This window comes from Anthonomus grandis, chromosome 7, assembly GCF_022605725.1.
Source record: "Anthonomus grandis grandis chromosome 7, icAntGran1.3, whole genome shotgun sequence".
Taxonomy (NCBI): domain Eukaryota; kingdom Metazoa; phylum Arthropoda; class Insecta; order Coleoptera; family Curculionidae; genus Anthonomus; species Anthonomus grandis.
Genome location: NC_065552.1, coordinates 35,825,529 through 35,840,757, shown reverse-complemented (window position 1 = coordinate 35,840,757; position 15,229 = coordinate 35,825,529). Strand labels below are relative to the sequence as shown.

General features: G+C 32.5%; 1 protein-coding gene across 7 annotated transcripts in view; it reads left to right on the top strand.

The window, feature by feature from the left end:
- LOC126738978 (protein kinase shaggy) overlaps nucleotides 1-15,229 on the top strand; it is a 66,555-nt gene that overhangs the window by 3,206 nt on the left and 48,120 nt on the right. The window contains exon 1 of one of the 7 annotated variants that reach the window (XM_050444495.1): nucleotides 4,439-4,988. The exons of 2 other annotated variants lie outside the window; for them this stretch is intronic. In XM_050444495.1, the coding sequence (XP_050300452.1) occupies nucleotides 4,631-4,988 (358 nt within the window). In that variant the 5' untranslated portion in view covers nucleotides 4,439-4,630. Of the gene's footprint in view, nucleotides 1-4,438; nucleotides 4,989-10,561; nucleotides 10,804-14,827; nucleotides 14,983-15,229 lie in introns of those variants that run through there. 4 more of the 7 variants (XM_050444490.1, XM_050444491.1, XM_050444492.1 and 1 more) reach the window with 4 other exon arrangements.

Below are 15,229 nucleotides of genomic sequence, written 5' to 3'. Positions count from 1 at the left end.
GCTTATAACTTGTACTGTTTTAATTTTAATTATTTCGATTGTCTTATAATTGGGAATTTTCCTGTTGGACAATAAACTATTTGAATTTGAATTTGAAATGTATAAGGCAATTTGATTGTTTAGTTAAGTTCTTTGTACATAGATAGTGCCACTTTATTGTAAGCTTTGGTTATTTATATGTTAGGTGTTTTGTGTATCTATGTTATGGTAAGTTTTTGTTGACTTTTCTGTTCTTCGGGTTCCATCATCTTAATTATTATAGGTCTGATGATGCTCTAGTCAGGCGAAACATGTAACCTTTGTCATTTAAATGTTTCTGTAGATTTTATGTTTTTACCTTTTATAAAAGTATACATAACAGCAAAGTTCCCAACTATAAATGTTAGTAGCTGATAATATGGTATTATCAGATCCTGGAATGATTGCTGAAAAACTTAACGACTTCTATGTAAACTTGGCTGAACACACCACAAAACAGCTGTCTGCTAAACATTAACAAAATAAATTATGTGGAAGTAACAGCCCCCTTAATAGTTTCTTCTCTAAACCAACTGCTCTTGAGGAAGTAATTAAAATAATTAAAAACATTAAAAAAATCTTCTTCTGGTTTGGATAAAATTAGACCAAAATTACTAGGACAGATACATTTTAGGGTGAATGAGGTTTTGACCAGTCTCATAAACTACTCATTTTCTGGAGGTATTGTAAATAAAATCATCAAAGGTAATTCCAATTCACAAGGGTGGTGAAACACACTTGTTCTGAAAGTTTTCCCTACTATCATTTTTTTCTAAAATACTGGAGACCTTGGCCAAGACTCACCTTACTAAATTTTTAGATAGGAATAAAATAATAACACCTTCACAATTTGGATTCAGAGCCAACACAAGCATTAAAAATGCCATATACCAATTACTTGAGCATGTTTACAAGAGTGTTAATGACAAATAATTGACTGTAGCAGTGTATTGTGACCTTGACAAAGCATTTGATTGTGTTAATCATCAAATGCTTTTGGAAAAACTTAATATATATGGATGCAAGGGTGCTGCCCTGAACTGGTTTGCATCATATCTGGAGAACAGGCAGCAGTGTGTGTGTCTTAGAGGCCTTTGCCGAACTGAGGTGTCCTCTGGAATTAAGATCATTAGGAATGAGGTTCCTCAAGGTTCTCTATTGGGTCCCCTCCTGTTTATACTATATACTAATGATCTATCTTTTTGCAGAAGACACTTGTCTATTTTGGCCAGGGCAGGATCTATCTCTTCTGTAGAGCATTATTAATGAGGACTTGCACAAAATAAAATGCTGGTTTGATGAAAACAGGTTAGCTTTAAATACTTCTAAAACTAAATTTATGGTTTTTCCAAACACACTCTCCTAGAATATCCTTACAAATTCATAATAGTTTGGTTCAGAGAGTGGGTGAGTATAGTTATAGTTCCTGGGACTAATTGACCAAAACTTAAAGAGGGATGTTCACATTAGCAAGCTATTAAAAAGTCTATCATCAGCTATTTATGCAATAAGAATAGTAGCTATGGAGATTAATAACCCGGGCATCTCAAAAGAAGTATACCATGCCCTTTTTGAATCTCATCCTGTTCTTTGGTTACTGTACTGCTACCAAGTTACATTCTCTGTTTCTTCTGCAGTAGAGAGCTGTTAGGGTCTTATTATGTGCAGACTATAGGGACCACTGTAAGCCTCTGTTTCAACACTACAAAATACTAACTCTATATGATCTTATTTTGTTTGAAACATTTCATCACTGTCATTCTAATAACTACCAACAAAAGGCTAATATACATAATTACCAAACTCAATCTAGATAAAACCTTCAGGTACCTCAGTCTCAGAGCACTTTAAGTAGAAATACTATTTTCCATGATGGAAAGCTCATGTATAATTTATTGCCTTTGAGGATTCACAACTTGAATAGACGAGAATTTGATACTGTCATTAAAAATTTTTATTGAGATCTGCTAATTATTCTTTCACAGAATTCCTTGACCTATCTTATACTTATGTTGCAGAACCTTAATGACTTGTAATTGGGTGCATGAATGTCTAGGTTAATTTTCTTTTATTTCTACTGTAGGTACCTCTAAGTACACTTTGTAATTGTTTGTTATATGTTTATTGAAAATTTAGGAATTCTTTGTAAATTGTACAGCAAATTTGCTTTCCAATAAACGTTTGACTTTGACTTTTGAAAAAACAGATAAACTAAAAAAAAACTAAAAACTATATACTTTAGTTAACACCATATAAAAATTTAACAGTCTGATTTAAATGCTTCAAAAACAACCGAAATCCCAAGTTCACAATTCTGAACTATACTCTAGGCTAAAAAAAACTAAATGTAGGGTCCATATAGAAAGAGAGGTTTGATGGTAATTTTGTTTTTTAATGTAGCTATAGACTATAGATGAATGGAATTCTTTTTGTTCACATAATTATGAAACCGAGTTTTTAAGGAAGATTTAACTACTTCAGTTGTTTATGTGTTAATATTTTCTCTGCATGAATAAATTATATTTAAGTTTATTATGCCTTAAAAGAAGATCTAACACTAATACATGATTTGGTATGCTATCATAAAGTCACATTTAATTTAAAAAAATGTAGAGATATGGTTATTTCGGCTTATTTCGAATAAGAATGCATGATTAAATCAATTTTTGAACCTCCTGGAGAGGTTCGAAAATTGATTTAATCATTTGGATTTAATCATCTTGGCTTATACATAGATAAGAGGTTGACTTGGGTTAATCATATTCAACATGTATCTGAGAAAACCTCTCCTGCGGTGGGTGTATTGAACAGAGTTGCTAAATATCTCAATGTAAAATGATGAATACATTCACCTACCTTACTATCTCTCATACCTTACTATCATTTGTAGAGAAACTTAAAATAGCTACCTAAGACATACAAAACCTCTACAAAAACAGAACCATAAAAGAAAGTGTTTCATCCCACTTCTGAATCATATAAGCCAAACAAAATCATAGACATGTACCTATTATTTGTTTTTAAAACTTGTTGATGTATACTAGACACTCAAATATTCACACTAACATCACATTAACTTCCTCTCAAGAGAAACAAAACTATAAGACAATCCAATATGCTCACAACTGAGCTGATGAGAATATCTGGTGGTCAAAGTATGCTGTCAACAAGATTGCAGTTATATAATAAAGCTCCATCAATACCTAAGTCCTAAATAATAATTTATTCAAAGCCTTCAGTTTTAATAACTTTTTCTGATAGGATATAAACATTGTTTTATCTCTGACAATCTTAAATGTTACTTACAAACCTCTAAAATTTATTATACTCTTCTTTACTTATAACTATTTAATATATGAATCCAATATTGTTTGCATGGCCCGCATAGCTCCGGCTCTGGGCCTATTAGAATTGCATATGGTAAAGTACTTCTTTTTTTTGAGAAAAAAAAATTGAACTTCTTAAATGCTTATGTATTTTATCTCTAATATGTAGTTGGTTGTCAAGCTGTGGTGTTTTTAATGAAATAAATAAATAATACTACAAAAAGAATATCTACATCACCGAAAAAATGGGATAAAATTTATTTATTGGTTTTGTTGCCAGTTCAGGGATGTCAGATCAAAAAGGAAAGGAGCTAAAAAACTAAAAAGCACACAATTTTCTTTACTGTATATTTATGATGCACACGATTTTATTTGTTGAAAAACTCACGTTTTAACAAACAACAAATGTGTTTGGGCCACTTTATACGCGAAAAACAAATATTAATTCAATTAAAGCGTCGAAATAAGCAAATCCCATGGCAAACAGGTTTCATCTTATAGTCCATTGTTTGATGTATATAAATATGTTTATTTTCGCCGTACATTTTCTAATTAACATTTTAAGCAAATAAAATATTATGTAGTTAACGAGCTAGAAGATTTGGAGTACTAAAATTGGTGTAGGTTTTATTTCCTAACTACTTTTAATATTATGACTTTGAAGAATAGGATAGACATAATAAATTAGTCATATTTAAATTTTACATTGGTTTTTACAAAAAAATCATAATAAAACTCTATATATGTTCCAGTTTTATTTTAATCTCCTTTAGTTTAAAAATGTGGGTATTTACGTTGGGTTTTATATTTCTTTTAAATACCTACATTGTATTTGTATAGGATGTAGCGGAGAAAGATGACAAACTAAACGATTGTTTAACTCTAAATCTAGTTAAAACTCGTTGAAAAAGTTACACACACACACGGTATTATTATTTATTGAAAGACTAACGATAACACGTTTTGCGACCTCTGTTTACTGACCTCGACAGTCTCATCACCCGCACCCAATTTGAGAGGGACTGACAGGGGTCTACATATTACTTGCTTACAATTAGTTATTTTTCTCCTGTTTAAGTGGGCACAACTTGTTTGTTTTCTTATATATTTCGTGACCTATTCCGTATAATATTGGATAAAAGCTGCTGGGTGATACTAATTCTGTAATCCAGTAAGCATAAAAAGCAGCCTTTGGTGGGCGTAATAAGAAATGTTTCCTATAGCATATTTTTGAGTTACGCTAACCACATGAAAAAAAAAAAGTATGAAAATATTAAGCAACCAAAATGTCCGTGCGTTTAAAAGACCGTCGAAATTTTACGTGCGCGGATCTACAGTTTTTGGCCCGAGTGGCCAACAATCCAGAGTTACTGGAGCAACCTAAAAGTGGAACAAAATTGCGGAAACGTCGAAGTTTCAAGTACGGTCTCTCGCATTCGGTGCACGACGTGCCGGGGTCTGTTAAAAAGTGCGAATTATCGAGTGAAAAATTAAAAAGAACCACTTTGAAGCCATCAGGAATTGATTTCGGGAATGCGAAATGTGTTCATCATGAAAAAAAGTATCACGGGAAATTTTATGGAAGGATATTAAGTTGTTTTAGGCTGTTTACAAGGACTTTGGGAAGAGGAAATGCGAAAATAAGTAAGATTATGATTATGTATAGTATATTCTAGCTTTTGGTCTGATGTTTTCTTGGTCTGTGTTTTTTAATTGAGCTGTTTCTAAGTTTTGGCCTTACGTTGTAGTTATTTATATTAATTTATCATATTTAATCACAGTAACAATCTCAAATCATGGTTAAGGATAATCTTTATTATTTTGGGAAAAACTTAATAATTTTAAATTAATATTTTATCCAAATTTAAGAAACTTTTCTTACCACATTAACATTACATACCTATAAGTAAAAATGTTTTTTTCTTAGGATCATTTATTAAAAGAGACGAAAAACAATGAAAAACACAAAGTCACGGTCTCACAACATTTACTTAAAGCTACACGTGTTTCGCTCTATTCAGAGCATCATCCGGCCTAAAACAATAATAATTAGTATTGAAAGAAAAAAAGAGGACATTAAAAAGACTAAAACCTTAAAAAGCCACTAACGTTGGCAAAACAGTAAATAAACCTACATTTAAGGTTAGGATGACTATACAGTTATTTAGAACCAAAAATAAAAAATAATAAAAAATTGCAAAATAATATCACCAATAATATCAATAATAATAGAGATTAATACTAGAGAAATTTAAAAATTCAGTGGATTTGTCAAATAGTCTGAAAAATCTTTACATACCTGACGGATCTATACTTATTTCTTTGGATGTAAAAAATTTTTTTCCTAGCATTCCCCCTACAGAATGTATAGATCTGGTAGGAACTCTATTATTAAAATCTTCCCTTAGTCGAGTTATAGTTGATAACCTCTTGTTGTGACAGCCTTGTTGTGAATCAAAATTTCTTTCAATTCAATAATAAAATTTTCAAACAAGTCTCTGGATTGGCTATGGGTTCATGCCTTTCCCCACTGTTAAGTAAAATTTTTATGAGCAACCTAGAAGAAAGGATTGTTAAGGGTAGGTTTGGGGAGTTTCTCATTGAATATAAGAGGTACATTGACGATATTTTCATTGTCTGGAATGGCCAGAAAGAAGATTTGACAAATTTTCTTTGTTTTGTGAATTCTTTGCAACCAAAGATTTCTTTTACCATTGAGGAAGAACAAAATGGTAAACTGCCATTCCTAGACTTCCTTATAGAAAGACTCAATATTAAACTAATATTTGAAATATATCGTAAACCCACAACTACTGATAATGTCATTCAATACGCGTCTATTTCTCCCTATCCATACAAATTTGCCTCCTTCAATTCTTTCTTTTACAGACTTTTTAACATTGCTCTGTCAAAGGAAGCGTTTGCTAAAGAGCTTAATATTATAAAACATATTGCTTTTAATAATGGATTCTCACTTTACTTAATTAACAAATTATACTTTAAGTTCTTAAATAAATATAGGTTGACTTACAACCTTCTTCATGCGAAAGACGACAAAAAGTCCTTTAGATCTTTGTCCTTTTTCGGCTCAATTTCATTAAATTTAGCTAAATTTTTTAAGACTCCTAACATCAAAACCGCGAATAATTTAAAAAAACAGTTAGTGAGCGTGATAGACAAGGCAAATGTCTTTTCGAAATCAGGGGTTTACTCTTTGAAATGTGGGGATTGTGACGCTGTATATATTGGCCAATCTGGAAGAAAAATTTCTACACGCGTTAAAGAACATGTAGCGTTGTTTGAGAAATTTAAAAATACAGACGTCCGTGATACAAAGTCAGCGTTTGCGAATCACCTGTTAGCTTCCACACATCACTTTTCTCTAGAGGTCGGAGCTGAAATACTTCATGAATGCCCTAAAGGGAAAAAGCTTGACCCTCTGGAGAGGATGGAAATTACTAAAGCCAAGAAGAGTCCTGTTCTTGTCTGTGTTAACGACGTATTTAATTTTGAACCCAACCTTATTTTTAATAATCTTATTTAATCAATTTTATATTTACATAATCTCTTCCAACTGAAATAAGTTTAATATTGTGTTAAAATGCCTTGGCTTAACAACAAATGTTTTGAACTTCTTCTCAGTGTTCCGGTAGCCCATAGGTTATAGTCTCTGGCTTGTAAGCTTGTTGTCGCAGGTTCGATTCCCAATAGGTGAATTTTTATTATTTTTTATTTTTTGGTTCTAAATAACTGTATAGTCATCCTAACCTTAAATGTATGTTTATTTACTGTTTTGCCAACGTTAGTGGCTTTTTAAGGTTTTAGTCTTTTTAATGTCCTCCTCTTTTGTTTTTTTTTCTTTCAATACTAATTATTATTGTTTTAGGCCTGATGATGCTCTGAGTAGAGCGAAACACGTGTAGCTTTAAGTAAATATTGTAAGACCGTGACTTTGTGTTTTTCGTCTGTTGTATACGTCGGTCTCTTTGTGAAATATGGATGAGATTTTCTTATAATTATTTATTAAAATGTCGTGATATTTTACATGGAACGACTCAAATTATATTTTACACCTATTATAGATTTTAATGTTTAAGTGCATTTTTTCAGTTGTCCATGTTCTATTGACAGTAGAAAAAGCACGTTCTGTTGCTGCATTTGTTCCTGGAAGGCAGCGCACGAATTCTATTGCGTCTATTTTGGGTTTTTTAAATAAATAGAAATTCTCTGTTTAGTCTTTTAATAAAATTGCGTTCTCTTTTTTTAGTCATCATTTATTCTGTGGGTAAATATTGGAAATAAATGAAAAATTTACTACAAAGCCCAAAAAAGAGTAAAAAATGTTTGACTATTAAATAATGAATTAAACCGAGACGTAATGACAATGATCGAACATCATCGAGTAAATCTAACTTGGTACATTGCCTATGTGTTTTTTTTTTATTTGTTACTCTATTTTCACCATAGTACCAAAGAGGCGTCATATCAGGAGTGTCTAAAAAAGGAGTGCAAAGAATCTGAGAAGCCTAGCAATTTCCAAACTTGCATGCGGACTCTATAGTCTGGACTGTAGGATAATTCGCAACATGTCTTTAAAGTGGTCTTGAGGTCTACAGGCGAGCAAGTTCTGGTGTGCTGTATACTCCTCAATATTGCTCTCTAGAAAAAAGTATTGATTGTTATTTTTACCAGTTGCCAATATTCACGTTTAGCATGTTTGGAATTATTTCGGAACCAAATGAGCTTAGGGAGAGGGCAGTGTAACAATATTGGCAACGCTATAAATGCTACTATTCATCTGCGTTAACTATAACCGCGACCAAAGGGGGAAGAAGGCCATAAATACTGTAAAAAACCCATTTCGAACTTGGTCTCGAGGCATTTTCAGTGGCGCACACTATCAATTAAAAAATATTAGATATTTTACTTTCTACTTATCTAGTTTTTTTATTTTTATAACCAAGAATAAAAGCGATTGATTTTGTAAGCCTATATTAATGGACTCCCTGGAAATCCCATCTTCTTAACACATTTAATTTTTTTCTTAACACGATTTGAAGTAAATTTTTTAAATGTTTTTATTTTCATCATAACATAAAAAAATTAAACAAAACAAAGTAAAATTAAAGACTACAATCTAACTTAAAAGACTTTATACATAATAAATAGTATATTATGTACAATTATACATATTATAGTAATCTTAATTAAATTTGTACTGATGAACAAAAAACAATAAACACAAAAATTGTCATTGTTTCTTAGTCAAAATCAGGATCAATGTTTTCTTCTTTCGAACCGTCTAACTCGTCACTTTCATCATCAGCTTCTTTTATAAATAATTTTTCAGGGATGTCCTCCAATATCTGGTCAGTTTTCCAATACCTATTCTCTATATCTATAACATGTCTGACCGATTTTTCCAAAGATTGGAACTAACAGACTCCATACCCTCATATAATAATTTGGTATAGCTGTTAAATTATCAGTATTATGATTTCTTAAACATCGCTTTACTTCGGCCCACACTAATTCTATAGGGTTTAATTCGCACATGTGAGATGGTTTTCTTAGTGGAATATGTCCATGTTCTTTCATTAAGTTGTCTATTTTATAATTTTTATTGGTCGTATTAGGCTTATACGCACGTAATAAATCTTAAAGCTCAAATTTTCTTTTTGATTCGTCAAAATTAATTCTGTTTTCTTTGAGCCAATTTATTATTACACATTTTGTCAAGGAATTTTGGGGATACTACTTGCTAAAACAGAGTGATAGGGGGCGTTGTCTATAATAACAACAGTCTGTTCCGGAATATTTGCCAACAGTTTTTCTTCTATTTATTTTGTAAAATTTGTTTCGTTCATTTGCCCGTGATAATATCCCGTAGATAGTGCAGCTTTAAAAATTAGAGATGCACCCTTAACAGATCCATTTTCGTTTCCGGCATGTACTACAATGTAGCAATCACTCGAACTAATGTTTTCTGCTATTCCAAATATTTTATTAAAATTTTGCTCCGGTTTTGACATCTTCTCCAATAAAATCCATTATTTTTTTATAATCAACAACATTATCAAGAAATGAAAAATTAAACAGATACTTGCACACTTTCAGAAAAGGATGAGCGGTTCTAATAAAAAAAGAGCGATTAATAGCCCTGTCCCCAAATCATTCACCAATATGAATATATGTATATCATAAATAATTCGATTAAAATGTTTGATTTACCTAATGTTATCAGATTAGCCCTTTAAGATATGATTGGTAGATAATAAAAAGACAATTCGAAAGGTATAAAAAGGATACAAAAAGAATTAACGGTAGGTGCAGGTTATAAATTATTAATTATTTTATAACTGTATAGGTGCTAAATTTCCCTGTCCTTAATAATCCAACTATTATAATACACTAATAAATTGATAATTAAACTAATATAATACCTGCATATACAAATACCATAATTTATGGGTAATTCCCAGTGGGACGCCAGTGAGACTAATTTTTTCCGTTTAACCCATTTAGAATGTTACGGCTCCCGCGATATACTCGGTAAAAGTTCATTGTTAAACGTTAAAAAAATGCACTGTTGTCATTCCTTTTTTTCTTCTTTTTAAATTTAAATAGAATAAAGTAAAAAGTATGCATAACATAGCTAAAATTGGCAACTCGGCTAAACCCAACTATTGCATTCTTAACATTCTTTTGCCGGCTACAGACTCAATAGATGAATAGTAGCTGTACTTCGTCATACCGGAATGATGCAAGTGGGCACACCGCACGACATCTCTGGAGCGAATCTTCCGGAAAGTGGCCTGCCGAGTATATATGGAGCCGCGTCGCTGCTGGGAGGTCGGTTGACAGTTTAGTTCAGATTATTGGCGCGAAATTTAAATCGGATATAAATGGTAACAAATATTTAATTGAATTTGAATAAAAATATGACGATATTCGGTATAGAACAGAGCCTTTTTAAGCAATATTTATTCAATTATATTAATCTAAAAGACGAATAAAAGTGGGCCAAGATGAGAGCCCTGTTAGATTCCCAAAATGGCGAAATTCTCTGATTACAGAATCTCAAAAAAGCTACGATCATTGACCTTACATAAATGCCCATTCCTTGATTTTCTGTAAATGAGGGGTTGTACGAAAGGTTAATAGACTTTACCTTAAACCTGCGCAATCGTTCTATGTTTGGCATTTATATTTGACTTAAATGATGACGTTCGTTTTACAGTGACGGCCGTCACTGATACATCTTTTACCCAAAAAAGGTCTTTTTTATATTTGAACGGTCGAGGGGCAAAGTGAACGTGTCCTTACCACAAAATTTATTTGAGTGTTTGAAGAAAATCATTTATGGCCGGACAGGCGGTGAGGGAAAGGCGACGAAATCCGAAAGATCTGGAAGATGAACATCTGGAAAAATACTTGTCTCCTACGAAAGTTAAATCAGGTACCTTTTCAATTAAATGCTAGAGATATTAAAACACAATGTGGGTTCTAGTCGACTTTAGGTATCTCCGAATTTTAACATTTTTGAATATGAAATAGTAAGCTAATCTTCTTTGGGCTATTTTAAGCAAAAAAAATTGGAGGATGAATAACATTTTCTTTAATAAAATAATAAAAACAAAAAAAAAATCATGACTGTGTACCTATGTACGATATAAACTCGGTTTTCGAACATTCGCCGCAAGCGCTTCATGGTTTAATAGTAATAAGAGTGAACTATGAGCCGGTCGGTCTGGGTTCAAATTTCAACTGTGCCAATTTTTGTTTTTTTGCAACTATCAATTTTGTAGTTATGGAAAAATTATTTAATTTAAATGAAATTATGGCTAAAAAATTACCAAAAAGACGAAATTATTTATATAACATTAAAAAAAATTTATTTTACCTTTTCTTGTAATGAAGTCCCTTTATTTTCGTGTAAAAAACATACCGAAGACACCCATAATGTATTATTTATTGCTTTGGTACTTAGGACACCTAATATAAATGGTACTTAACATACAACAAACAAAATTCCCTTATTGCACCTTCCTTCATTATTCTTTTTTATCGACGTTTGACATAACGCCGTGAGGTGACAGCGTTGCCATACATGTTCTTTGATTAAAGCATTTTTTTATTTCTTCCATATGAATGTTTTTAGTGTTTTGGGCTCGGTTGAATTGTATTGGGTTAGATTGGATTGGGATAAATTGCTCGACATTTACGAGCTCTTTATATATTTTTTCATATGAATAGAATCTCAACATGTTAGAAAATATGGAGGCTACTTTTTGCTTGTGTACGAATGTTTGTAAAAGTGAAACCCATTCACTTTATTATAGTGTAAAAACACTGCTGTCATTTTGGCAGATAGATTTAGATGTATTTCATGTTTTCTCTTATACAGGGCACGGCATAATTGTCTCCCTGTTTTTAAGGCTTAATAAAAGAAATGTTATTTGAAATACAAAGATTTTATTTTTTTATTTTAAAAGTACAACTAAAATATTTTTGTCCTATGTGGTTTTCAAGAGAATATCTGGCAAGTGCCGTCTACCATTATCGAAGCACTGGTGCAAGCGACTTCTGAAATTTCGCATAACTCTTGAAAGCATTTCTTGGGGTATTCTGCGAATTTCCAGGCGTATTGCATCTTTTAGTTATCTAATAGTCGTTGGAGGATGTTTAAAGACTTCAGCTTTTAGGAAACCCCACAGAAAGAAGTCGCAGGGCGTTAGGTCGGGCGAGCGTGCAGGCCAAGAATTATCGCCTCTCAGGGAGAGCAAACGTCCGGGGAACATTTCTCTCTCAATACTGGCATTGAAGCTCGAGATGTGTGAGCTGTTGCCCCATCTTACTGAAATCAGGCATCTTGCACATTGAGTCCTGCAAAGGCTAGGGCGAAAAAATTGTGAATCATCGCTATATAGCGTTCCGAATTGACAGTAACAGCGTGATTTTCTTCTTCAAAGAAGTAAGGGCTGATTATCCTCATTTCAGACACGGCGCACCAAACTGTCACTTTCTCACTATGTAGAGGCTTCTCGTGTATCTCTCTCGGATTATCAGCGGCCCAATACCGAAAGTTTTGCTTCTTTACCCAGCCAGACAAGTAAAAATGTGCCTCGTCACTAAAAAAAACTGCGCCCTGAGGTAAATTTTGAAGCATAATTTCACATGCAGCACGTCGATTGTTCCAATCACGTTCTGATAATTCCTGTGCCAGAACCATCTTGTTTGGATAAAAACGAAGATCCCTTTGAAGAATTCTTCGCACAGTGCGGTTAGATAAACGAAGGGCAGCTGCGTGTCTCCGTGCAGAACGTCTAGGTGACCGTAAAAATGAGCGTCTCACAGTCTCGATGTTTTCGGGTGTCCGAGCCGTCCGTGGCCGTCCACCTCCTTTTTTGATAACAGATCCAGTTTCTCTGAAGTTCTTGACCCACAACACGATTGATTTTCGGTCAAGAACTCCTTCATTTCGCGGAATTTGGAACCTTATCCGGAACGCTCGTTGCGCAGCAATAACTGACCGATTTTCGCGGAGGTACCACACTTCCACGGCGAATGCGCGCTGTGCGTTGGTCCACATGATGCTTCAGACTAAAACATGTTTAAACAAAACTGTTTCCCATACGGCTCTTAGTGGCGCCACTATTCTGCGACGCCGCACAGCATTACGAGGGAAGGTTAAAAATAGGGAGACAGTTATGCCGCACCCTGTATAAGATATGCTTGTTTCTTATTACATACATACACAATTTGGCAACTGCGAGATCATATGTCAAAAGTTTGACAATGTAATTATCAATAGCAACGAGTTTTGATCTTCAAATAGAGTAGAGTAGAGACCTCTTTTTTTGACCTAATTTAAAGGAATTTAATATTATTTTTTAGCGTCCTATGTGAATAATCCGTAAATTTTTTTCTCTTAATCTATTCTTTTTAAACTACTACTCTTTATGCTCAAATTTTAAAATATTGCAAAATCGGAGATACTTAAAGTCGACAAGACCCCACAATGTGTTATATTAGAGAACCAACTTAAGCAAGCAACTGTGACGATTCTCGTTAATCAAAATAACACTTACTCGTCTCAATTTAAACATTTAATTTAACAAAAGTTTTTTAGTATTTTCTAATAAAAACGGCACGTAAAAATACTTATCAAATAATATAATTAATAAACTGCGTCTTTCTCATATCAATCAGCTGAATGTCTTCTGATTACGAAGCCAATATTATAAATATGTTGCCGTGCTATTAACCAGTCTGACTCGTTGAATATTAAGTAGTTGACTGAGTTTGTTACAGAGGTCTGTTCCACCCATTTAAATAAAAACATAATTTGTTTAAAATTACGCAATTTTTATGGTGCTATTTTAAATTATATTACAGTTAGTCGAAAGCAAAACATCATGGTGAGAATTCCTAGGATTAAAAAAAAAATCTATATTGATTATATACAGTGTGTCCAAGATAAGGATGTCTATCATGGTGATCTCGGCAGCTATAGCAGATACGAGGTTGATTAAATTAGAGAAAAGTTGCGCATTTTAGAGCCTAACAATACGCCGTTTAGAAAGTTTTAAAATTTTGGGTATTTCCGGAGATATTCGAGAAAAACCGAAATTTGTCGATTTCGTTTATACATATTTTTTTCTGGCGTTATTTAAAGAGATATGGAAAAACAAAAGACACTTTCTCATGGCCACTTTTAAAGCTCTAAAAAATAATACTGCGAGATCTTTCATACGACGTTTCGTTTCGAAGAAACCATCATCAACTTAATTTTTTTATTGGAAAGAAAACATTTTTGTCTCCAGTAATTGCCACCCTATCCTTAAATTAAAATAATAATATATAAATATATAATAATAATTATTATCACTTACATTAATGTCCATCAATAGCACTTGATCCAACCCAACCATAAACCAACAAAAAAAAAACAGTTAAAATAAGAAAAAAGCACTAAAATACCACATGGCTCCTCTTAACAAAAAAACTAAGAATTCCTGCTAAAAGGAGCCATTGCAACACCTAACCTAAGAAAAGTTTCTATATTTTTCCCGATTGGCAACTACTGGGGTCTTTACCTTATTTGATGTAATTACCAAAGTAATTTTTTCAATTAATTTTCAGCCATATGAAGTTCTCCAAACTAGAAAAAATAAAAATAACTATAGAAACCTACCCAAAATTAACAAATTAATATAATATTCCATAATGTTAAAAACATAATGAGATTCTTTCGGTTTCCCTAGGTACTACTTGATTAAGTGCCGTCGTTACAGTCAACCGTGGTGACCTCTAATTTGAACGGATAATAATAATAATCGATACAAAAAAAAATACGTTTTTAATAGCATTTTAATAAAAACTTTAATGATTTAATTGTCAAACTCGGTCTGATTTTAAACTACGTCGCGACGTACGTCACGTTGTTTTCGAATACGGAGATTTTTATGTTAATTCTGGTGAATATTATGAGGGCAATCGTTATCTGAGGTTTTATTTACTTTATTTAGATAATTTAATAATATGAATTGTTTTCGTTCTTCGGCGCCCAAAATGTGCCTTGTCGGAGTTACAGTTTTTCCCGGGTTTCATAAAAAGCTGAAAAAAATTTGCTTTGGTAAGTTAATTTGTTAGTTTAACCTCATAGCTGATTTATAATGATTGTATGCGTTTATAAAAAATCATTATAAATTTTTTAATGGAACAGTGACACTTTTGATGAATTAAGTGTATTTAGGAAATATTTCTTGTTTAAATGTTTAACATTATATTTCGAAGGAATAGCACTGCTTTTGCACAATTAATTTCAAAAGTTCTTCTTTTTCTTTATGCTTTATGTTTGGCTAATTGCTGTTATCTTACCT